Source organism: Pseudophryne corroboree, chromosome 4 (genome assembly GCF_028390025.1).
Source record: "Pseudophryne corroboree isolate aPseCor3 chromosome 4, aPseCor3.hap2, whole genome shotgun sequence".
In the NCBI taxonomy this organism is placed as follows: domain Eukaryota; kingdom Metazoa; phylum Chordata; class Amphibia; order Anura; family Myobatrachidae; genus Pseudophryne; species Pseudophryne corroboree.
In genome coordinates, this window is record NC_086447.1 from 642,898,047 (window position 1) to 642,921,930 (window position 23,884).

General features: G+C 48.3%; 1 protein-coding gene across 2 annotated transcripts in view; it reads right to left on the reverse strand.

The window, feature by feature from the left end:
* GALNT2 (polypeptide N-acetylgalactosaminyltransferase 2) overlaps positions 1–23,884 on the reverse strand; it is a 443,362-nt gene that overhangs the window by 48,910 nt on the left and 370,568 nt on the right. For both annotated transcript variants that reach the window (XM_063917730.1, XM_063917729.1), the window contains exon 12: positions 16,769–16,861. In XM_063917730.1, coding sequence (XP_063773800.1) covers positions 16,769–16,861 — 93 coding nt within the window. The remainder of the gene's footprint in view (positions 1–16,768; positions 16,862–23,884) is intronic.

Below are 23,884 nucleotides of genomic sequence, written 5' to 3' on the forward strand. Positions count from 1 at the left end.
AGAGCCAATCGTCTTTGAAAATAAATTGACAACGCAGATACCTGCACCTTTAGTGTAGATAAACGCAGTCCTCCATCTAACCCCGTCTGTAGAAATAACAAAAGACGGGATAACTTGAAAGATGATGTCGGAAACTTCCGAGCTTCACACCAACCTATATAGGCACGCCAAATTCTGTAATAATGAGCTGCCGTAACCGGCTTCCTAGCTCGCAACATGGTTGGTATCACTGATACTGGACTGCCCTCTCTTCTTAAGAGGGCGGTCTCAACAGCCACCCCGTCAAACGCAGCCGCGCTAAATCGGGGTAAAGGAACGGACCCTGTTGTAACAGGTCTGGACGTAGTGGGAGCGGCCAAGGATCGTCTGCGAGTAGTCCGCGGAGATCCGAGAACCAAGCTCTCCGAGGCCAATGAGGCGCCACTAGTATGACTGTGACAGACTCTTTTGATCCGTTTTAGCACCAGAGGGAGCAGCGGAAACGGTGGAAACAGATACACGAGGCTGTACGACCACGCGACGGTGAGAGCATCCACCGCCACTGCCTTTGGATCTCTCGTTCTGGACACATACTGGAGCGTTTGGTTATTGTGGCGAGACGCCATCAGGTCCACCTGAGGGTAACCCCACCGCTGAACCAACATGTGAAACACTTCTGGATTTAATGCCCATTCTCCTGGATGAAAATCCCGACGGCTGAGATAATCCGCCTCCCAGTTGTCCACTCCCGGAATGAACACTGCCGACAATATCACCTGGTGGTATTCCGCCCAATTTAGGATTCGAGCTACTTCCCGCATTGCCATGCGGCTTTCCTCCTTGTTTGTTGATGTATGCGACTGCCGTCGCATTGTCTGACTGCACCTGGACAGTCTGAGACCGAAGCATCTGCCCTGCTTGTCGTAGCGCATTGTAAATTGCGCGGAGTTCCAGGACATTTATAGACAGCAATCTTTCGTGATCCGCCCAGAGTCCCTGGAAATGACAATTTTGAACTACAGCTCCCCAACCTCTGAGACTTGCGTCCGTTGTTAGAATTATCCAATTCCAGCTGCCGAACAGTTTCCCTGCGGTTAAATTGTGTTCCTTGAGCCACCAGAGCAGAGACACCCTTGCCCTTGGCGACAACCTCACCCTGTGGTGAATCTGCAGATGCGAGCCCGACCACTGTGCGAGCACATCCAGTTGAAATGGACGCGAGTGAAATCTTCCGAACTGAAGCGCTTCGAAAGCCGCCACCATTGTTCCTAAGAGGCGAATGCACAAATGTACCAGATGGCGAATAATCTGTACTTTCTGTTGTGGTAGGTAAATTCTTTGATTGACCGTATCGAAAATCATACCTAGGAATTGAAGGCGTTGAGACGGAATTAGATGTGATTTCTTGAAGTTGACAATCCAACCGTGGTGAACCAGTACATTGTACGTTAGCAGCGCATGTTGGAGAAGTATCTGTTGAGACGGGGCTTTGATGAGCAGATCGTCCAAATACGGAACTATTGTCACTCCCAGGGATCTGAGATGAGCTATCATCACAGACATCACTTTGGTGAATACCCGAGGCGCTGACGATAGGCCAAACGGTAGAGCCTGAAACTGGTAATGGTTCTGGCGTATTGCAAACCGCAAGAACCTCTGATGAGGCTGCCAAATCGGAATGTGTAAGTACGCATCCTTGAGATCTAGCGCAATCATGAACTCCTTTGGCTCTAAACTTGCAATCACTGAGCGCAGAGATTCCATCTTGAATCTGTAGTAAGTTACGTACCGATTGAGACCCTTTAAGTTCAATATTGGCCTGACTGAGCCATCCGGCTTCGGTACCACAAACAGACTGGAATAATAACCCTGACCCTGTTGGTGTACAGGGACCGGAATCAAAACTGCTGAATCCAGTAGGGACTGAATGGCAATTTGCAGAACCGCCCTCTTGTCGTCCGACAGAGGCAATCCTGTCTTGAAAAACCGCAGTGGCGGAAGACAGTCGAACTGTATTTTGTAACCTTTTAACACTAAATTGCGGATCCACCCATCCGCGGATGTCTGGAACCACGCCAAATGGAACGTCTGAAGGCGTGCTCCCACAATCGGAGAACCGAGATGGGCTGGTAGCCCATCATGCCACTGGCTTGTCGGTAACCTTAGCGTCCTGACGACTTGTGTTGGTTTGTTGGAAACAACGTCCACGTCTACCAGGCGTGGCTGTTCCTCTGCCACGTCCTCGAAAGGACTGAGGTCTAAAGGATTTGAACGAAGGTCCAGAGTACCTCCTTCTTGGTACCGGTGGAGGCAATGGTAAGAAAACCGACTTTCCTCCCGAAGCCTCAGAAATCCATGTGTCCAATTCAGGACCAAACAACTTCTTGCCATCGTAAGGTAACGCCTCTATACCTCGTTTGACCTCTGCCTCCGCTTGCCAATAACGCAGCCAGAGTGCTCGTCGTGCCGTAACTAGCGACGATGAAATACGAGAAGTGAGCTGACAGACGTCAGTAGAAGCTGTACAGAGATACTCCGCAGCCTCACACATTTGATCAGCAAGAAGTATAAGGTGTTCATCATGTAAGGCAGACTTAAGTTCTGTTATCCATACTATGAGCGCCTTAGTGACCCAGATACCAACCAAGCCAGGTCTCCGCAGCACTCCTGCTGCTACATACATGGACTTTAGCATAGTTTCTATTTTGCGATCTGAAGGGTCTTTAAGCGTAGTAGCCGCTGGCACTGGTATGGTTAATTTCTTTGTAAGCTTCGACACTGACGAATCAACTATTGGTGGATTCTCCCATGTACATGTCACCGAGTCCGGAAACGGGTAACTAGACTTAAATCTGCGAGGTATAGAAAACCGTTTATCTGGAGTCTGTCGTGTTTCTACTAACATCTTATTAAGAGACTCCGACACAGGAAAACTTATTGGAGTTCTCTGTCGTTTAGTAAATACGACCTGATCATTTGTGAGAGGCTCCTCAGTTTATGTAAACTTCAGAGACTGACGCACCGCTCTGATGAGATTATCAATACCTGAGCTGTTAAAATCCTCACTATCTGACTCCACTTCGCCCTCCTCACCCTCATCTTGTGCCGAGAGGTCTGGCATGGAATCGTCAGAATGCAACATAGCAGAAACTGGTAAATCATAAGACATATGAAATTTATCCCGTCTACCCAAAATGGATTTGGACCTTTCGCAAGGCTGAGACCCCTCCGGTAGTTCTAGCGGTCTCACCCTAGACTCAGATCTTGCCGTTTCCCGCTCCTGTCGAGCGGCGGTCAATTCTGATTGCAACCCAGCCAGTACATTGGCTAGCATTTCCCATGGAGGGTCCGGGGAGGAAATTGGCTTTAAAACCGGAGCAGAATTTTTATTCGGAACCGAATCCACAAAACATACTGTACATGTGGTAGATCCATCCGGTAACACACTGCCACAGACTTTGCAATTATGCTTTTTAGTTTTTGCTGGTGCCTTACTCATTATGGCGACAGACAATACAATACACAAAAAACAGACACTTGCACGACTCAGTAAAATAGTACGAAGGTGTCTCTATATAAATATCTGGCCAAGTGCAGTACACGTGGCCAGTATGAAATGTGATCCCAAATTCCCACTAACACCCCTGCGCCTCCGGTGGAGTAGAGTTGTAGTACTGGAACGTTCTGGAATCACAGCAGGAAGACACAGGAAGCATGGTTAAAATGGCCCCCATGCTTAAACTTATAATCACAATACAGGTTACAAACTCTTAACTGATATATATAACTCTGTATAAAACAACCTGTGTAAAACCTCCCTGCAGCCTAGCATACTGCTGATGCTGCTGCTAGTTCCCCCTTGTGCCGCTGATCTTATTAAAAAACTCCGTTGCAAACTGTAATGCCCCCCCCCCCCCTGTCTGCTCCGTTGCGGATGCAGTGCGGGGCGGGCAGCAGGTAGCGAGCTGTGGGGCCGCCAGCGGGAGCCGGGTAGCGGGACGGGGAGCGCGCCGTGAAGCGCTATGAGCAGCGGCCGGAGCGGCGGCGGCGGGAGGGCGTCAGTAGAGGGATCCCAGCGCCAGACAGAAACCAATGTCCCCACACAGCGGGGCGGCAGCGGGAGCTGACCGCCCCGTTTAACATACCGTGACTCCTGCTGCTTCTGGTGAGCCTCCGACGGGGCTTCTCTGCAAGCGCCGGCCAGCCTGTGCAGGAGATCTGTGTGGCTGTGAGGGTGCTCATTCAGTGAGGACCGACACGCCACAGCTGCTATTAGCAGCTTGCACTATCCCTGACCCTGCCTTTTGGAAGGGGGAAAGGGATGTGTATGAAAAAAAAAGAAAAACTTAAAAAATAAGAATTTACTTACCGATAATTCTATTTCTCGTAGTCCGTAGTGGATGCTGGGGACTCCGTCAGGACCATGGGGAATAGCGGCTCCGCAGGAGACAGGGCACAAAATTAGAAGTTTGACCACTAGGTGGTGTGCACTGGCTCCTCCCCCTATGACCCTCCTCCAAGCCTCAGTTAGGATACTGTGCCCGGACGAGCGTACACAATAAGGAAGGATTTTGAATCCCGGGTAAGACTCATACCAGCCACACCAATCACACAGTACAACTTGAGATCTGAACCCAGTTAACAGCATGATAACAGAGGAGCCTCTGAAAAGATGGCTTCCAACAATAATAACCCGATTTTTGTAACAATAACTATGTACAAGTATTGCAGACAATCCGCACTTGGGATGGGCGCCCAGCATCCACTACGGACTACGAGAAATAGAATTATCGGTAAGTAAATTCTTATTTTCTCTGACGTCCTAAGTGGATGCTGGGGACTCCGTCAGGACCATGGGGATTATACCAAAGCTCCCAAACGGGCGGGAGAGTGCGGATGACTCTGCAGCACCGAATGAGAGAACTCCAGGTCCTCCTTAGCCAGGGTATCAAATTTGTAGAATTTTACAAACGTGTTCTCCCCTGACCACGTAGCTGCTCGGCAGCGTTGTAATGCCGAGACCCCTCGGGCAGCCGCCCAAGGTGAGCCCACCTTCCTTGTGGAGTGGGCATTTACAGATTTTGGCTGTGGCAGGCCTGCCACAGAATGCGCAAGTTGAATTGTGCTACAAATCCAACGAGCAATCGTCTGCTTAGACGCAGGAACACCCAGCTTGTTGGGTGCATACAGTATAAACAGCGAGTCAGACTTTCTGACTCCAGCCGTCCTTGAAATATATATATATATTTTTAAGGCTCTGACAACGTCGAACAACTTGGAGTCCTCCAAGTCGCTAGAAGCCGCAGGCACCACAATAGGTTGGTTCAGGTGAAACGCTGATACCACCTTAGGGAGAAACTGAGGACGCGTCCGCAGTTCTGCCCTGTCCCAATGGAAAATCAGATATGGCTTTTGTACGAAAAAGCCGCCAATTCTGACACTCTCCTGGCCGAAGCCAGGGCCAGTAGCATGGTCACTTTCCATCTAGGATATTTCAAATCCACCGATTTGAGTGGCTCAAACCAATGGGATTTGAGGAATCCCAAAACTACATTGAGATCCCACAGTGCCACTGGAGGCACAACCGGGGCTTTATATGTAGTACTCCTTTGACAAAAGCTTGGACTTCAGGAACTGAAGCCAATTCTTTCTGGAAGAAAATCGACAGGGCCGAAATTTGAACCTTAATGGACCCCAATTTGAGGCCCATAGACAATCCTGTTTGCAGGAAATGTAGGAATCGACCCAGTTGAAATTCCTCCGTCGGAGCCCTCTCCTTCAGGATCCGGCGTTCAACCGCCATGCCGTCAAACGCAGCCGCGGTAAGTCTAGAGGTAGAGTGCACGGATCCTCCGTGCGCATCTCTTGAAGTTCCGGGTACCAAGTTTTTCTTGGCAAATCCGGAGCCACGAGTATCGTTCTTACTCCCCTTCGCCTTATAATTCTCAGTACCTTGGGTATGAGAGGCAGAGGGGGGAACACATACATTGACTGGTACACCCATGGTGTTACCAACGCGTCCACAGCTATTGCCTGAGGGTCTCTTGACCTGGCGCAATACCTGTCCAGTTTTTTGTTGAGGCGGGACGCCATCATGTCCACCTTTGGTTTTTCCCAACGGTTCACAATCATGTGGAAGACTTCTGGATGAAGTCCCCACTCTCCCGGGTGGTGATCGTGTCCGCTGAGGAAGTCTGCTTCCCAGTTGTCCACTCCCGGAATGAACACTGCTGACAGTGCTATCACATGATTTTCTGCCCAGTGAAAAATCCTTGCAGCTTCTGCCATTGCCCTCCTGCTTCTTGTGTCGCCCTGTCTGTTTACGTGGGCGACTGCCGTGGTGTTGCCCTACTGGATCAACACCGGCTGACCCTGAAGCAGAGGTCTTGCCAGGCTTAGAGCATTGTAAATTGCCCTTAGCTCCAGTATATTTATGTGAAGTGAAGTCTCCAGGCTTGACCACACTCCCTGGAAATTTCTTCCCTGTGTGACTGCTCCCCAGCCTCTCAGGCTGGCATTCGTGGTCACCAGGACCCAGTCCTGAATGCCGAATCTGCGGCCCTCCAAAAAGGTGAGCACTCTGCAACCACCACAGAAGAGACCCCCTTGTCCTTGGAGACGGGGCTATCCGCTGATGCATCTGAAGATGCGATCCGGACCATTTGTCCAGCAGATCCCACTGAAAGGTTCTTGCGTGGAATCTGCCGAATGGAATCGCTTCGTAAGAAGCCACCATTTACCCAGGACTCTTGTGCATTGATGCACTGACACTTTTCCTGGTTTTAGGAGGTTCCTGACTAGCTCGGATAACTCCCTGGCTTTCTCCTCCGGGAGAAAAACCTTTTTCTGAACTGTGTCCAGAATCATCCCTAGGAACAGCAGACGTGTCGTCGGGCTCAGCTGGGATTTTGGAAAATTTAGAATCCACCCGTGCTGTTGCAGCACTACTTGGGTTAGTGCTACACCGGCCTCTAACTGTTCTCTGGATCTTGCCCTTATCAGGAGATCGTCCAAGTAAGGGATAATTAATACGCCTTTTCTTCGAAGAAGAATCATCATTTCGGCCATTACCTTGGTAAAGACCCGGGGTGCCGTGGACAATCCAAACGGCAACGTCTGAAACTGATAGTGACAGTTTTGTACCACGAACCTGAGGTACCCTTGGTTTGAAGGGCAAATTGGGACATGGAGGTAAGCATCCTTGATGTCCAAGGACACCATAAAGTCCCCTTCTTCCAGATTCGCTATCACTGCTCTGAGTGATTTCATCTTGAACTTGAACCTTTGTATGCAAGTGTTCAAAAGATTTCAGACTTAGAATAGGTCTCACCGAGCCGTCCGGCTTCGGTACCACAAACAGCGTGGAATAATACCCCTTTCCTTGTTGTAGTAGGGGTACCTTGACTATTACTTGCTGGGAATACAGCTTGTGAATAGCTTCCAACACCGTCTCCCTGTCGGAGGGAGATGTTGGTAAAGCAGACTTCAGGAATCTGCGAGGAAGAGACGTCTCGAATTCCAATCTGTACCCCTGTGATACTACCTGCAGGATCCAGGGGTCGACTTGCGAGTGAGCCCACTGCGCGCTGAAATTCTTGAGACGACCCCCCCACCGGACCTGAGTCCGCTTGTAAAGCCCCAGCGACATGCTGAAGACTTTTCAGAAGCGGGGGAGTGCTTCTGCTCCTGGGAAAGAGCTGCTTGCTGCAGTCTCTTACCCTTTCCTTTGCCTCAGGCAGATATGAATGGCCTTTTGCCCGCTTGTTCTTATGAGAACGAAAGGACTGAGGCTGAAAAGACGGTGTCTTTTTCTGTTGGGAGGTGACCTGAGGTAAAAAAAGGTGGATTTTCCGGCTGTTGCCGTGGCCACCAAGTCCGATAGACCGACCCCAAATAATTCCTCCCCTTTATACGGCAAACTTCCATATGCCGCTTGGAATCCGCATCACCTGACCACTGTCGCGTCCATAAACTTCTTCTGGCAGAAATGGACAGCGCACTTACCCTTGATGCCAGAGTGCAAATATCCCTCTGTGCATCTCGCATATAAAGAAAATGCATCCTTTAAATGCTCTATAGTCAATAAAATATTGTCGCTATTCAGGGTATCAATATTTCCAGTCAGAGATTCCGACCAAACCCCCCCAGCACTGCACATCCATGCTGGGGCGATTGCTGGTCGCAGTATAACATCAGTATGTGTGTATATACTTTTTAGAGTATTTTCCAGCCTCCTATCAGCTGGATCTTTGAGGGCGGCCGTATCAGGAGACGGTAACGCCACTTGTTTTGATAAGCGTGTGAGCGCCTTATCTACCCTAGAGGGTGTTTCCCAGCGCGCCCTAACCTCTGGCGGGAAAGGGTATAATGCCAATAACTTCTCTGAAATTAGCAACTTCCTATCGGGGGTAACCCACGCTTCATCACACACTTCAATCAATTCATCTGATTCAGGAAAAACTACAGGTAGTTTTTTCACACCCCACATAATACCCATTTTTGTGGTACTTGTAGTATCAGAAATATGTAACGCCTCCTTCATTGCCGTGATTATGTAACGTGTGGCCCTACTGGAAAATACGTTTGTTTCTTCACCGTCGACACTGGAGTCAGTGTCCGTGTCTGTGTCTGTCGACCGACTGAGGTAATGGGCGTTTTAAAGCCCCTGACGGTGTTTGAGACGCCTGGACAGGTACTAATTGGTTTGCCGGCCATCTCATATCGTCAACCGACCTTGTAGCGTGTTGACACTATCACGTAATTCCATAAATAAAGCCATCCATTCCGGTGTCGACTCCCTAGGGGGTGACATCCCATTACAGGCAATTGCTCCGCCTCCACACCAACATCGTCCTCATACCTGTCGACACACACGTACCGACACACAGCACACACACAGGAAATGCTCTGATAGAGGACAGGACCCCACTAGCCCTTTGGGGAGACAGAGGGAGAGTTTGCCAGCACACACCAAAGCGCTATAATTATACAGGGACAACCTTATAGTAAGTGTTTTCCCTTATAGCAGCTTAATATATAATAATATCGCCAAAAAATGCCCCCCCTCTCTGTTTTAACCCTGTTTCTGTAGTGCAGTGCAGGGGAGAGCCTGGGAGCCTTCCCACCAGCGGATCTGTGTGGGAAAAATGGCGCTGTGTGCTGAGGAGATAGGCTCCGCCCCCTTCACGGCGGGCTCTTCTCCCGGTTTTTTCTGTAATCCTGGCAGGGGTTAAATACATCCATATAGCCCAGGGGCTATATGTGATGTATTTTTAGCCAGTAAAGGTAATTACATTGCTGCCCAGGGCGCCCCCCCCAGCACCCTGCACCCTCAGTGACCGCGGTGTGAAGTGTGCTGAGAGCAATGGCGCACAGCTGCAGTGCTGTGCGCTACCTTAAGAAGACTGGGAAGTCTTCAGCCGCCGATTTCTGGACCTCTTCTCTCTTCAGCATCTGTAAGGGGGCCGGCGGCGCGGCTCCGGTGACCCATCCAGGCTGTACCTGTGATCGTCCCTCTGGAGCTAGTGTCCAGTAGCCTAAGAAGCCAATCCATCCTGCACGCAGGTGAGTTCGCTTCTTCTCCCCTTAGTCCCGCGTTGCAGTGAGCCTGTTGCCAGCAGGACTCACTGAAAATAAAAAACCTAACAAACTTTTATTCTAAGCAGCTCTTTAGGAGAGCAACCTAGATTGCACCCTTCTCGGCCGGGCACAAAAACCTAACTGAGGCTTGGAGGAGGGTCATAGGGGGAGGAGCCAGTGCACACCACCTAGTGGTCAAACTTTTAATTTTGTGCCCTGTCTCCTGCGGAGCCGCTATTCCCCATGGTCCTGACGGAGTCCCCAGCATCCACTTAGGACGTCAGAGAAAAAAAAAATATTCAATAGAAATTGTGGACCCAGCCACAGACCTGTTGCTACTTCGAGCACAGAAAAAACACTGAGGTACTCGGGGATATGGAGGGGTGGAGTGTTCTAAATTTAAATATTCAGTGCCCTGTTTCCTACGGAAGCCGTCCATATCCCAAAAGTACTCCAGTGACCCCTAGTGGATGAAAAAGAAACAGCCTACTATCAACACTACTAGGGTAGATTTGTCAAAAGCCAGGCTTTGTGGCCTGTGGTAAGAACAAGTCAGGAAGCACTCTACACTTGCCTCTCTGGCCTTCATGCAATTTAAGTAAACAAGTTATCCCTATAGCCAACAATACTGTCTTTCCTTAAAAGGTTTTCAAAGAGATTCAAGTCTCCATGGGACAATAATAAGATTTTACTCACCGGTAAATCTATTTCTCGTAGTCCGTAGTGGATGCTGGGAACTCCGTAAGGACCATGGGGAATAGACGGGCTCCGCAGGAGACTGGGCACTCTATAAGAAAGATTTGGTACTATCTGGTGTGCACTGGCTCCTCCCTCTATGCCCCTCCCCCAGACCTCAGTTAGGATACTGTGCCCGGAAGAGCTGACACAATAAGGAAGGATGTTGAATCCCGGGTAAGACTCAAACCAGCCACACCAATCACACCGTATAACTCGTGATACTATACCCAGTTAACAGTATGAAATACAACTGAGCCTCTCAACAGATAGCTCAACAATAACCCTTTAGTTAGTCAATAACTATATACAAGTATTGCAGACAATCCGCACTTGGGATGGGCGCCCAGCATCCACTACGGACTATGAGAAATAGATTTACCGGTGAGTAAAATCTTATTTTCTCTGACGTCCTAGTGGATGCTGGGAACTCCGTAAGGACCATGGGGATTATACCAAAGCTCCCAAACGGGCGGGAGAGTGCGGATGACTCTGCAGCACCGAATGAGAGAACTCAAGGTTCTCCTCAGCCAGGGTATCAAATTTGTAGAATTTAGCAAACGTGTTTGCTCCTGACCAAGTTGCAGCTCGGCAAAGTTGTAAAGCCTAGACCCCTCGGGCAGCCGCCCAAGATGAGCCCACCTTCCTCGTGGAATGGGCTTTTACTGATTTTGGATGCGGTAATCCAGCCGCAGAATGCGCCAGCTGAATTGTGCTACAAATCCAGCGAGCAATAGTCTGCTTAGAAGCAGGAGCACCTATTTTGTTGGGTGCATACAGGATAAATAGCGAGTCCGTCTTCCTGACTCCAGCCGTCCTGGAAACATAAATTTTCAAGGCCCTGACTACGTCCAGTAACTTGGAATCCTCCAAGTCCCTAGTAGCCGCAGGCACAACGATAGGTTGGTTCAAGTGAAAAGCTGATACCACCTTAGGGAGAAACTGGGGACGAGTCCTCAATTCTGCCCTATCCATATGGAAAATCAGATAAGGGCTTTTACATGACAAAGCCGCCAATTCTGACACACGCCTGGCCGAAGCCAAGGCAAATAACATGACCACTTTCCACGTGAGATATTTCAGATCCACAGTTTTAAGTGGTTCAAACCAATGTGATTTTAGGAAACTCAACACCACATTGAGATCCCAAGGTGCCACAGGAGGCACGAAAGGGGGCTGAATATGAAGCACTCCCTTTACAAAAGTCTGAACTTCAGGCAGAGAAGCCAGTTCTTTCTGGAAGAAAATCGACAGAGCCGAAATCTGGACCTTAATGGAACCCAATTTTAGGCCCATAGTCACTCCCGACTGTAGGAAGTGCAGAAAACGACCCAGCTGAAATTCCTCTGTTGGGGCCTTCCTGGCCTCACACCACGCAACATATTTCCGCCAAATACGGTGATAATGGTTTGCGGTTACTTCTTTCCTGGCTTTTATGAGCGTAGGAATGACTTCCTCCGGAATGCCCTTTTCCTTTAGGATCCGGAATTCAACCGCCATGCCGTCAAACGCAGCCGCGGTAAGTCTTGGAACAGACAGGGCCCCTGCTGTAGCAGATCCTGTCTGAGCAGTAGAGGCCATGGGTCCTCTGATATCATTTCTTGAAGTTCTGGGTAGCAAGCTCTTCTTGGCCAATCCGGAACCACGAGTATCGTTCTTACTCCCCGCCTTCTTATTATTCTCAATACCTTTGGTATGAGAGGCAGAGGAGGGAACACATAAACCGACTGGAACACCCACGGTGTCACTAGCGCGTCCACCGCTATCGCCTGAGGGTCCCTTGACCTGGCGCAATATCTCTTTAGCTTTTTGTTGATGCGGGACGCCATCATGTCCACCTGTGGCCTTTCCCAACGGTTTACCAACAGTAGGAAGACTTCTGGATGAAGTCCCCACTCTCCCGGGTGTAGGTCGTGTCTGCTGAGGAAGTCTGCTTCCCAGTTGTCCACTCCCGGAATGAACACTGCCGACAGTGCTATTATGTGATTTTCCGCCCATCGGAGAATCCTTGTGGCTTCTGCCATCGCCATCCTGCTTCTTGTGCCGCCCTGTCGGTTTACATGGGCGACTGCCGTGATGTTGTCTGACTGAATCAGTACCGGCTGGTTTTGAAGCAGGGGTTTTGCCTGACTTAGGGCATTGTAAATGGCCCTTAGTTCCAGAATATTTATGTGCAGGGAAGTCTCCTGACTTGACCATAGTCCTTGGAAGTTTCTTTCCTGTGTGATTGCTCCCCAGCCTCGAAGGCTGGCATCCGTGGTCACCAGGACCCAGTCCTGTATGCCGAATCTGCGGCCCTCTAGAAGATGAGCACTCTGCAGCCACCACAGTAGAGACACCCTGGTCCTTGGAGACAGGGTTATCAGTTGATGCATCTGAAGATGCGATCCCGACCACTTGTCCAAGAGGTCCCACTGGAAGGTCCTTGCATGGAACCTGCTGAATGGAATTGCTTCGTATGAAGCCACCATTTTTCCAAGGACTCGTGTGCAGTGATGCACCGATACCCGTTTTGGTTTTAGGAGGTCTCTGACTAGAGATGACAGCTCCTTGGCTTTCTCCTGCGGGAGAAACACTTTTTTCTGTTCTGTGTCCAAAATCATCCCCAGGAACAGTAAGCGAGTGGAAGGAACCAGTTGTGACTTCGGAATGTTTAGAATCCAGCCATGCTGTTGTAGCACATCCCGAGATAGTGCTACTCCGACCAGTAACTGCTCCCTGGACCTCACCTTTATAAGGAGATTGTCCAAGTACGGGATAATTAAAACTCCCTTTTTTCGAAGGAGTATCATCATTTCTGCCATTACCTTGGTAAACACCCTCGGTGCCGTGGACAGTCCAAACGGTAGTGTCTGGAATTGGTAATGGCAATCCTGTACCACAAATCTGAGGTACTCCTGGTGAGGAAGGTAAATGGGGACATGCAGGTAAGCATCCTTGATGTCCAGGGATACCATGTAATCCCCCTCGTCCAGGCTTGCTATAACCGCCCTGAGCGATTCCATCTTGAACTTGAATTTTTTTATGTATGTGTTCAAGGATTTCAAATTTAAAATGGGTCTCACCGAACCGTCCGGTTTCGGTACCACAACCAGTGTGGAATAGTAACCCCGTCCTTGTTGAAGTAGGGGTACCTTGACTATCACCTGCTGGGAATACAGCTTGTGAATGGCCTCTAGCACAGCCTCCCTGCCCGAGGGAGTTGTCGGTAAGGCCGATTTGAGGAAACGGCAGGGGGGAAGCGCCTCGAATTCCAGCTTGTACCCCTGAGATACTATTTGAAGGATCCAGGGATCCACCCGTGAGCGAACCCACCGATCGCTGAAATTTTTGAGGCGGCCCCCCACCGTACCTGGCTCCGCCTGTGGAGCCCCACCGTCATGCGGCGGATTTGGAAGAAGCGGGGGAGGACTTTTGGTCCTGGGAACCTGCTGTGCGTTGCAGCTTTTTCCCCCTTCCTCTGCCTCTAGACAGAAAGGACCCGCCTTTTCCCCGCCTGTTTTTCTGGGGTCGAAAGGACTGTACCTGGTAATACGGCGCTTTCTTAGGCTGTGAGGGGACATGGGGCAAAAATGCTGACTTCCCAGCTGTAGCTGTGGAAACAAGGTCTGAAAGACCATCCCCGAATAACTCCTCACCCTTATAAGGCAAAACTTCCATGTGCCTTTTAGAATCTGCATCTCCTGTCCACTGCCGAGTCCATAAGCCTCTCCTAGCAGAAATGGACAATGCACTTATTCTAGATGCCAGCCGGCAGATCTCCCTCTGTGCATCTCTCATGTACAAGACTGAGTCTTTTATATGCTCTACGGTTAGCAATATAGTGTCCCTGTCTAGGGTGTCAATATTTTCCGACAGGGAATTGGACCAAGCAGCAGCAGCACTGCACATCCACGCTGAAGCAATAGCTGGTCTCAGTATAACACCAGTGTGTGTATATATAGACTTTAGGATAGCCTCCTGCTTTCTATCAGCAGGTTCCTTTAGGGCGGCCGTATCCGGAGACGGTAGTGCCACCTTTTTAGACAAACGTGTGAGCGCTTTATCCACCCTAGGGGGAGTTTCCCAACGTGACCTATCCTCTGGCGAGAAAGGGAACGCCATTAGTAATTTTTTTGAAATCACCAATTTTTTATCGGGGAAAGCCCACGCTTCTTCACACACTTCATTTAATTCTTCAGATGGGGGAAAAACTATAGGTAGTTTTTTCTCCCCAAACATAATACCCTTTTTTGAGGTACCTGGGTTTATATCAGAAAGGTGTAATACCTCTTTCATTGCCTCAATCATGCCACGAATGGCCCTAGTGGACATTAAATTTGACTCATCGTCGTCGACACTGGTATCAGTATCCGTGTCGACATCTGTGTCTGCCATCTGAGGTAGCGGGCGCTTTAGAGCCCCTGATGGCCTTTGAGTCGTCTGGGCAGGCACGAGCTGAGAAGCCGGCTGTCCCGCATTTGGCATGTCGTCAAATTTTTTATGTAAGGAGTCGACACTTGCACGTAATTCCTTCCATAAATCCATCCACTCAGGTGTCTGCCCCGCAGGGGGTGACATCACATTTACAGGCATCTGCTCCGCCTCCACATAAGTCTCCTCATCAAACATGTCGACACAGCCGTACCGACACACCGCACACACACAGGGAATGCTCTTAAAGGAGACAGGACCCCACAAAAGCCCTTTGGGGAGACAGAGAGAGAGTATGCCAGCACACACCAGAGCGCTATAATAATGAGAGAGTTTGTATATTCTCCCCGTACTTGCGTGGGTTTCCTCCGAGTACTCCGGTTTCCTCCCACAATCCAAAAATATACTGGTAGGTTAATTGGCTCCCAACAAAAATTAACCCTAGCATGAATGTGTGTGAGTGTACATGTGATAGGGAATCTAGATTGTAAGCTCCACTGGGGCAGGGACTGATGTGAATGGGCAAATATTCTCTGCAAAGCGCTACGGAATATGTGTGCGCTATATAAATAACTGGTAATAAATAATAATAAAATAAATAATGCAGGGACTAACTGAATTATGACCCTTTATAGCTGCTTATAGTATTAAACTGCGCCTAAATTTAGTGCCCCCTCTTTTTTACCCTTTCTGTAGTGTAGACTGCAGGGGAGAGTCAGGGAGCTTCCTTCCACCGGAACTGTGAGGGAAAAATGGCGCCAGTGTGCTGAGGGAGATGGCACCGCCCCTTTTTCGGCTGACTTTTCTCCCGCTATTTTTTGTATTCTGGCAGGGGTAATTACCACATATATAGCCTCTGGGACATATATTGTGGTTATTTTGCCAGCCAAGGTGTTTTTATTGCTGCTCAGGGTGCCCCCCCCCCAGCGCCCTGCACCCTCAGTGACCGGAGTGTGAAGTGTGTAATGAGGAGCAATGGCGCACAGCTGCAGTGCTGTGCGCTACCTTGGTGAAGACTAAAGTCTTCTGCCGCCGATTTGCCGGACCATCTTCATGCTTCTGGCTCTGTAAGGGGGACGGCGGCGCGGCTCCGGGAACGAACACCAAGGACGGGTCCTGCGGTCGATCCCTCTGGAGCTAATGGTGTCCAGTAGCCTAAGAAGCCCAAGCTAGCTGCAAGCAGGTAGGTTCGCTTCTTCTCCCCTTAGTCCCTCGTTGCAGTGAGCCTGTTGCCATCAGGTCTCACTGTAAAATAAAAAACCTAAATTAAACTTTCTTTCTAGGAGCTCAGGAGAGCCCCTAGTATGCATCCAGCTCAGCCGGGCACAGAAATCTAACTGAGGTCTGGGGGAGGGGCATAGAGGGAGGAGCCAGTGCACACCAGATAGTACCAAATCTTTCTTATAGAGTGCCCAGTCTCCTGCGGAGCCCGTCTATTCCCCATGGTCCTTACGGAGTTCCCAGCATCCACTAGGACGTCAGAGAAATAGGCTTAATAAATTCTGATCCTGAAACAGAATGAATTAGTACTTTATATTCATAGCATTGTTTTAAACCAACAAAATGATTTCTGAAAAAAACTAAAAGCATACATAAGTGTGATGATAGACAAGGACATAGACAGGTATCCAATTGCCTGCGGTAATTTACAGCAGCTAATGGATTCGGTCAGGTCTATCCAATTGGCCACGATATGCGGCACTTATCGGGATTATGCTTTGGGTGCCTCAGATGCATAATCTGCAATAAGCGGCTGTCGAAGCCGCGATAACATATGAGATTGTTAATTTATCCCAGATCCAAAGTGTTATAGTACGATCACAGAGCCTTTTTCGGCCAATAAAAACGTCCTAAAACTAGATAAGCACGATAATGAACATCAGTAAAAATCACAATATCATGCCCGTATTATTGGCCAAATAAATTATCGCACCTACTAGGAAACCGGACATAGTATATGTTTTTTTAGTGATATGTGTAATAAAGTTTATACTTAATGCAAAGCAGAAAACTAAGGTTTAGGAGTTTCCATAAAACGGAAAAGGGAGGTAACAGCACTTACTTTCCATAGGGAACATTTCTAGCAGAAGGTACAGCTGCGTAGTAGAAATTCTTATATTCATCCATCCAAACCTCTGCAGCTCTCCGTGTATTTCTAGACCAAACAAATCAAAAATATTAAGCATTTAATACATATACTGTGCTGATATTACTAAACAGAGCAATATAGCTATATGTAAACAGCAAATTAGTTTCGATAATGTTTTGTAATTATGCCTGTACTCTTGTTTTAGTACTTTGAAGAGGTTAATAAGAATATAAAGTATACACACTCCTCTGTTCCTAGCTCCCCTCCCAGTTTTACACCAACTCCTACAATAGAAACTCTCACAAACAGGTCCGTCCATCCTATTAGTTCTTTCATTCTGTGCCATCCTTCTCTTATTTATTTATTCATTAACAGTTTCTTATATAGCGCAGCAAATTCAGTGCACTTCCTCTCCGATCCTTTCTCCAATCCTTCAAAGGGCACTGTTTCTGTCAATAACAGTCTCTAAGTTCGTTATGTCCATTTCTACCCATTTGAGGACTGCCCTCTACAGTTTTGTTTGAACCTTTATAAAATGTACTGTTTGTTTATAATCATTCTCCTGCACAAACACCTGGTGGCACTATACACATAAAAAAGATAACAGAAATATTTTCATCTCCAAAACATATTAAGCACGCAATTTACTGAAAATAGAAATACAATTTTACGGACATATAAAAAAAAATACTTTATGTGGTCACCCACAACTAACACCCCCCCCCCCCCACCCCCTCAACAAAAAATGATCTGCATTTGATGTATTCCTGCACAAAATGCATACATGGGGGAGCATTTCAATAGGGTACGTGGTTTAGTGAAGTAAAAATAGGATTTTAATTTCCTACCGGTAAATGCTTTTCTTGTAGTCCGTAGAGGATGCTGGGGTTCACATTAGTACCATGGGGTATAGACGGGTCCAGTAGGAACCACTGGCACTTTAAGAGTTTGATAGTGTGGGCTGGCTCCTCCCTCTATGCCCCTCCTACCAGACTCCGTCTAGAAACTGTGCCCGAGGAGACAGACAACTTCGAGAGAAGGATTTTACACAGATAGTGGCGAGATTCACACCAGCTCACACACACAAGGCAAACGAAGCTAACCAGTTTGAAACAAGCAATGGCTGAACAATATTACTGAACCAAGTAACAAAACAGTACTTAACCAATAATAATAATAATAATTTTATTTATATAGCGCTCTTTCTCCAATAGGACTCAAGGCGCTTAACAGATACATAGCATAATATAGTACAGAAAATAATGAAGTACAGAACAGCTTTTCATAAAATACAGAAGCATCGTAGATACTAAAGGGACAATTATGTGAATGCTTGAGTAAAAAGGAAAGTCTTGAGTCTACTTTTGAAGGATTCTATAGTTGGGGCCTCTCGCACTGTGCGGGGAAGTGACTTCCATAGAGTCGGAGCCGCATGACTAAAAGCTCGACCCCCAGATGAATTACGGGAGATTCTAGGTACTGCTTAAAGTCCTTCATCTACAGATCGCAGTAATCGAGTGGGGCAATATGGCGTCAGAAGCTGCTTCAAGGTACCTTGGGCCCTGGTCATGTAGTGCTTTGAAACTCAGTAAGCCAATCTTGAAGATGATTCGCCATCTTACAGGCAGCCAGTGAAGGGAGTAGAGTATGGATGTTATGTGGCTAGAATGGGGCTGGTCGGTTAACAGCCTGGCAGCTGTGTTTTGCACCAGCTGTAAGCGGTGCAATTCTTTTGCCGGGAGACCAAGGTAGAGGGCATTACAGTAGTCTAATCGAGATGATACAAATGCATGGATGACTTTTGGCAGATCATCTGAGGGAATTAAGTGCTTGATTCTGGCTATGTTTCTCAGGTGAAAGAATGAGGATTTGATTGTGGCTGATATCTGATGTTTAAGCAGTACTGAACTAAGTAACGACTGCAGGATCACGAAACGCTGGGCGGGCGCCCAGCATCCTCTACGGACTACGAGAAAAGGATTTACCGGTAGGTAATTAAAATCCTATTTTCTCTTACATCCTAGAGGATGCTGGGGTCCACATTAGTACCATGGGGATGTACTAAAGCTCCCAGAACGGTAGGGAGAGCGCGGAGGCTCCTGCAGAACTGATTGACCAAACTTCAGGTCCTCAGCAACCAAGGTATCGAACTTGTAGAACTTTGCAAACGTGTTCGACCCAGACCAAGTAGCTGCTCGGCAAAGCTGTAAAGCAGAGACACCCTGGGAAGCCGCCCAGGAAGAACCCACCTTACGAGTAGAGTGGGTCTTAAATGACGTAGGACACGGTAATCCTGCTGTAGAATACGCATGCTGGATAGTGAACATAATCCAGCGAGAGATCGTCTGCTTAGAAGCAGGACACCCAAGTTTCTTGGAATCATACAGGACAAACAGAGAGTCCAATTTTCTGTGACGAGCAGTCCTCTTCACATAGATTTTCAGAGCCCTTACAGCATCCAAGGACTTTGAGGAGTCAGTAGCAACTGGCACCACAATAAGTTGGTTGATATGAAAAGCCGACACAACCTTTGGAAAGAACTGCTGACGTGTCCAGAGCTCAGCTCTATCTTCATGGAAGATCAAGTAGGGGTTTTTACAAGACTAAGCCCCCAACTCCGACACACGTCTAGCAGATGCTAAGGCCAAAAAAGTGACAGCCTTCCACATGAGAAACTTGATCTCAACCTCCAGTAGAGGCTTGAACCAATCCAATTGGAGGAACTGTAACACCACGTTAAGATCCCAGGGCCCCGTAGGCGGCACAAAGGGAGGCTGGATGTGCAGAAGCCCTTTCAGAAAAGTCTGAACCTCAGGGAGGAAATTAAATGTTTCTGGAAGAAAATGGATAGGGCCGAAATCTGGACCTATTCGGATCCCAACCTCAGGCCCATATCCTCACCTGCTTGTAGGAAGAGGAGAAACCGTCCCAGTTGAAACTCCACCGTAGGAAACTATTTGGACTCACACCAAGATACATATTTTTTCCAAATACGATGGTAATGTTTAGACGTAACTCCTTTCCTAGCCAGTATCAGGATATAAATAACCTTGTTCTGGCGTTCAACCTCCATGCCGTCAAACGTAGCCGCGGTAAGTCTTGATAAGCGAACGGCCCCTGCTGCAGCAGGTCCTCCCGAAGAGGAAGAGGCCTCGGCTCTTCTAGCAGTAGATCCAGAAGATCCGCGTACCAAGCCCTTCTTGGCCAGTCCGGAGCAATGAGGATTGCCTAAACTTTTGTACTCCTTATGAGTTTTAGAACTCTTGGAATGAGTGGAAGTGGAGGAAACACGTACACCGACTGGAACACCCACACAGTCACTAGGGTGTCCACCGCCACGGCTTGTGGGTCCCTCGACCTGGAACAATACCGTCAAAGCTTCTTGTTGAGATGAGAGGTCATCCTGTCTATTTGAGGTACACCCCAAAGATCTGTTACCTCCGCGAACACCTCCGGTTGAAGTCCCCACTCCCCTGGTTAAAGATAGTGTCTGCTGAGGAAGTCCGCTTCCCAGTTGTCTACTCCCGGAATAAAGATTGCTGACCGCTCCAACGCAAGTTTTTCTGCCCGGAGGATGATTCTTGCTACCTCTGACATTGCAGCTCTGCTCTTCGTTCCGCCTTTTCGGTTTATGTAAGCCACTGTCGTTACATTGTCCGACTGCACTTGAATGGCTCGATCTTGCAGAATATGGGCCGCTTGGAGAAGACTGTAGATGGCTCTTAGTTCCAGAATGTTTATTGGCAGGCCGGATTCCAGACTTGTACTACAAAGGTAGGAATTGGCGCCGATGTGTGCTGTCAAATTTCCAGCAGCTGAAAAATGGGGTTAGTTATACCCTGGTAAAGCAAATTGTGAAGACAGATAATCGGTGCTATGAGCTAGGTGAATTATAAACACAAATTTATTATAAATTAATATAGATTATAAAAAAAGATTAAAAAGTATAGACTGTTGCAACAGATTTAGAATAGGACATGATCAACACTGCTGTTTGATATATGATGTAATATGCTGGGAATGTATTCTATAGGGAAGCCACAGTCCTAGGGAGATGGTTATATTGCACGTGTTACCAGTTCGCCATATCGGGATTAATCCTCCGATAGGTTAGCACTCCTTAGAAATATTGGAGGTCCCTTGTAGGCTTGATTCCTGCTGGTATGGTGTGGTCCGATAGTGTAGGCATGGATTTGAACAGTGTCTCAAACGGCATCCACAGCTCCCAATAGCGGATTTGTAGGCGCTCTCTATTGTAGTCCCAGACTAGGCACCAACGCGTTTCGCTGCTTCAACAGCTTTGTCAACGTTTGTCAGCGTTAAGCTGCTGAAGCGAATTTATAATAAATTTGTGTTTATAATTCACCTAGCTCATAGCGCTGATTATACGGATTCCAGACTTGACCACCTTCCTTGGAAGATTTCCCCCTGAGAGACTGCGCCACAGCCACGGAGACTTGCATCCGTGGTTAGAAGGACCCAGTCCTAAATCCTGAACCTGCGGCCCTCCAGAAGGTGAGGTAGTTGCAAAAACCAGAGGAGTGAAATCCTGGCTTTCGGCGACAGACGGATTCTCTGGTGCATGTGTAGATGAGATCCCAACTACTTGTCCAGGAGATCCAGTTGGAAGGGCCGAGCATGAAACCTCCCCTACTACAGAGCCTCATAAGAGGCAACCATCTTCCCCAGAAGGCAAATGCACTGATGGACCGAAACCCGGGCCGGCTTCAGGACATCCCTGACCATTGTTTGTATCACCAACGCTTTCTCTTCCAGAAGAAACACCCTCTGCACTTCTGTGTCGAGGATCATTCCCAGAAAAGACAGAATCCTGGTCGGCTCCAAATGTGACTTTGGAAGATTCAGGATCCGTGTTCGCTAAGCAGATGAGTCGTGAGAACAATGGACAGCAACAGCTTCTCCTTGGAGAGATGCCTTTATTAGCAGATCGTCCAGATATGGGATTATATTCACCCCCTGTCTGCGGAGGAGAACATCATCTCCGCCATCACCTTGGTGAACACCCTCGGTGCCGTGGAGAGGCCGAATGGCAGTGCCTGGAACTGAAAATGACTGTCTAACAGTGCGAATCAGAGATAAGACTGATGCGGCGGCCAACACGGAATGTGGAGGTACGCATCCTTGATATCTAGGGATACCAGGAATTCCCCCTCCTCCAGACTTGATATCACCGCCCTCAGGGACTCCATTTTGAACTTGAACTCTCTCAGAAAGGGGTTTAGTGATTTTAGGTTCAGAATGGGCCTGACCGAACCATACGGTTTTGGTACCACAAAAAGGTTCGAATAGTAACCTTTGTTTTGCAGATGAGGTGGAACTGGTACAATGACCTGTGACTCTTCCAACTTTTGAATGGCTTCCTGAAGGACAGCCCTTTCTGCCAGCAAAACTGTCAAGCCTGATTTGAAGAATCGGTGAGGTGGGAGATCTTGAAACTCCGGCCTGTACACCTGGGACACAATATCCTGTACCCAGGGGTCCAAGCCGGACGACACCCAGACGTGGATGCATCGTCTGAGCCTCGCTCCCACCGGCCCTACCTCCAGGCCGCGCGGTCTACTGTCATGCTGAGGACTTTGACGTACATGAAGCGGGCTTCTGTTCCTGGGAACCCGCAGCAGCAGGTTTCTTGGATTTTGCCCACCTCCTCTAAAGAAGGTGTTAGACGGCTTGGTCTTCCTTGCTTTGACAGCCCGAAAGGACTGTGACGTACAGTAGCTGCAGAAAAGGGTTTCTTCGTAGCAGACACAGCTGAGGGAAGAAAAGGTGACTTACCCGCGGTTGCCGTGGAAATCCACGCATCCAAAAGAGCCTGACCTGTGTAGGGTAGGTTCTCCACACTTCTCCTGGATTCTGCGTCGGCAGACCACTGGCACAGCCAAAGTCCTCTGCGAGCCGAGACAGACATGGAAGATATCCCTGCAGCCATCGAACCCAGGTCTTTCATGGATTCCACCATAAATCCTGCAGAAACCTGAATGTTACGTAAAAACAATTCAACGTCACTTTTATCCAATGTATTCGAATCTTCAAGTAACGTTCCTGACTACTTTACTATAGCTTTAGAAATCCACGCACAGGCAATAGTAGGACGTAATATCGCCCCTGTAGCCGTGTATATGGATTTGAGCGTAGTGTCAATTTTGCGACCAGCCGGTTCTTTTAACGCGGTAGATCCTGGAACGGGTAAAACCACCTTTTTAGACAGTCTGGAGATAGACGCGTCAACAATGGGCAGGTTTTCCCATTTTTTCCTATCCTCCTCAGGAAAGAGAAAAGCAACCAGAACCTTCCCAGGGATCTGAAATTTTTCTACGGGTTTTCCCAGGATTTCTCAAATATAGCGTTTAATTCCTTAGATGCAGGAAAGGTTACCGAGGTTTTCTTATCGTCAGTGAAGAAAGCCTCCTCAACTTGCTCAGGTGCTGTATCTGCAATATTCAACACATCGCTAATGGCCTCTATCATCAACTGCACCCCTTTTGCAAGAGATGCCACCCCCCGCAGTACATCCCCATCACCGTCTGCCGTGTCAGAATCGGTATCCGTGTCATCCTGCATAATCTGGGCAAGAGCACGTTTATGAGAGTGAACGCTAGGGGGGCCCTGAGGGAACAAAACCGGAACAAACTGCCATAGAGTTCTGTAAGACCTGAGTTGCAGTTTCATTTTGTGCAACCCTAGTAGAAATCTGAAAAAATAGGATTTTAATACCTACGGTAAATCCTTTTCTATGAGTCCGTAGAGGATGTTGGGGACACCAAAAAAACCATGGGGTATAGACGGGATCCGCAGGAGACATGGGTACTTTAAGACTTTCAAAGGGGCGTGACCTGGCTCCTCCTTCTATATCCCTCCCCAGACTCAGTTTGGAACTGTGCCCGGAGAGACGGACCTTTCGAGGAAAGGAATTAAGGTGAGCATTATACCAGCTCACGCCATAAACATGCCGAATAACATGGCATTCAACTGAACACATGCCAACGGACATGAACAAAATTCAGCAACAAGCTGAAGAAACCATAACACAACCTGTGTGTAACCAGAACTAAACTGCAGATACAGTAC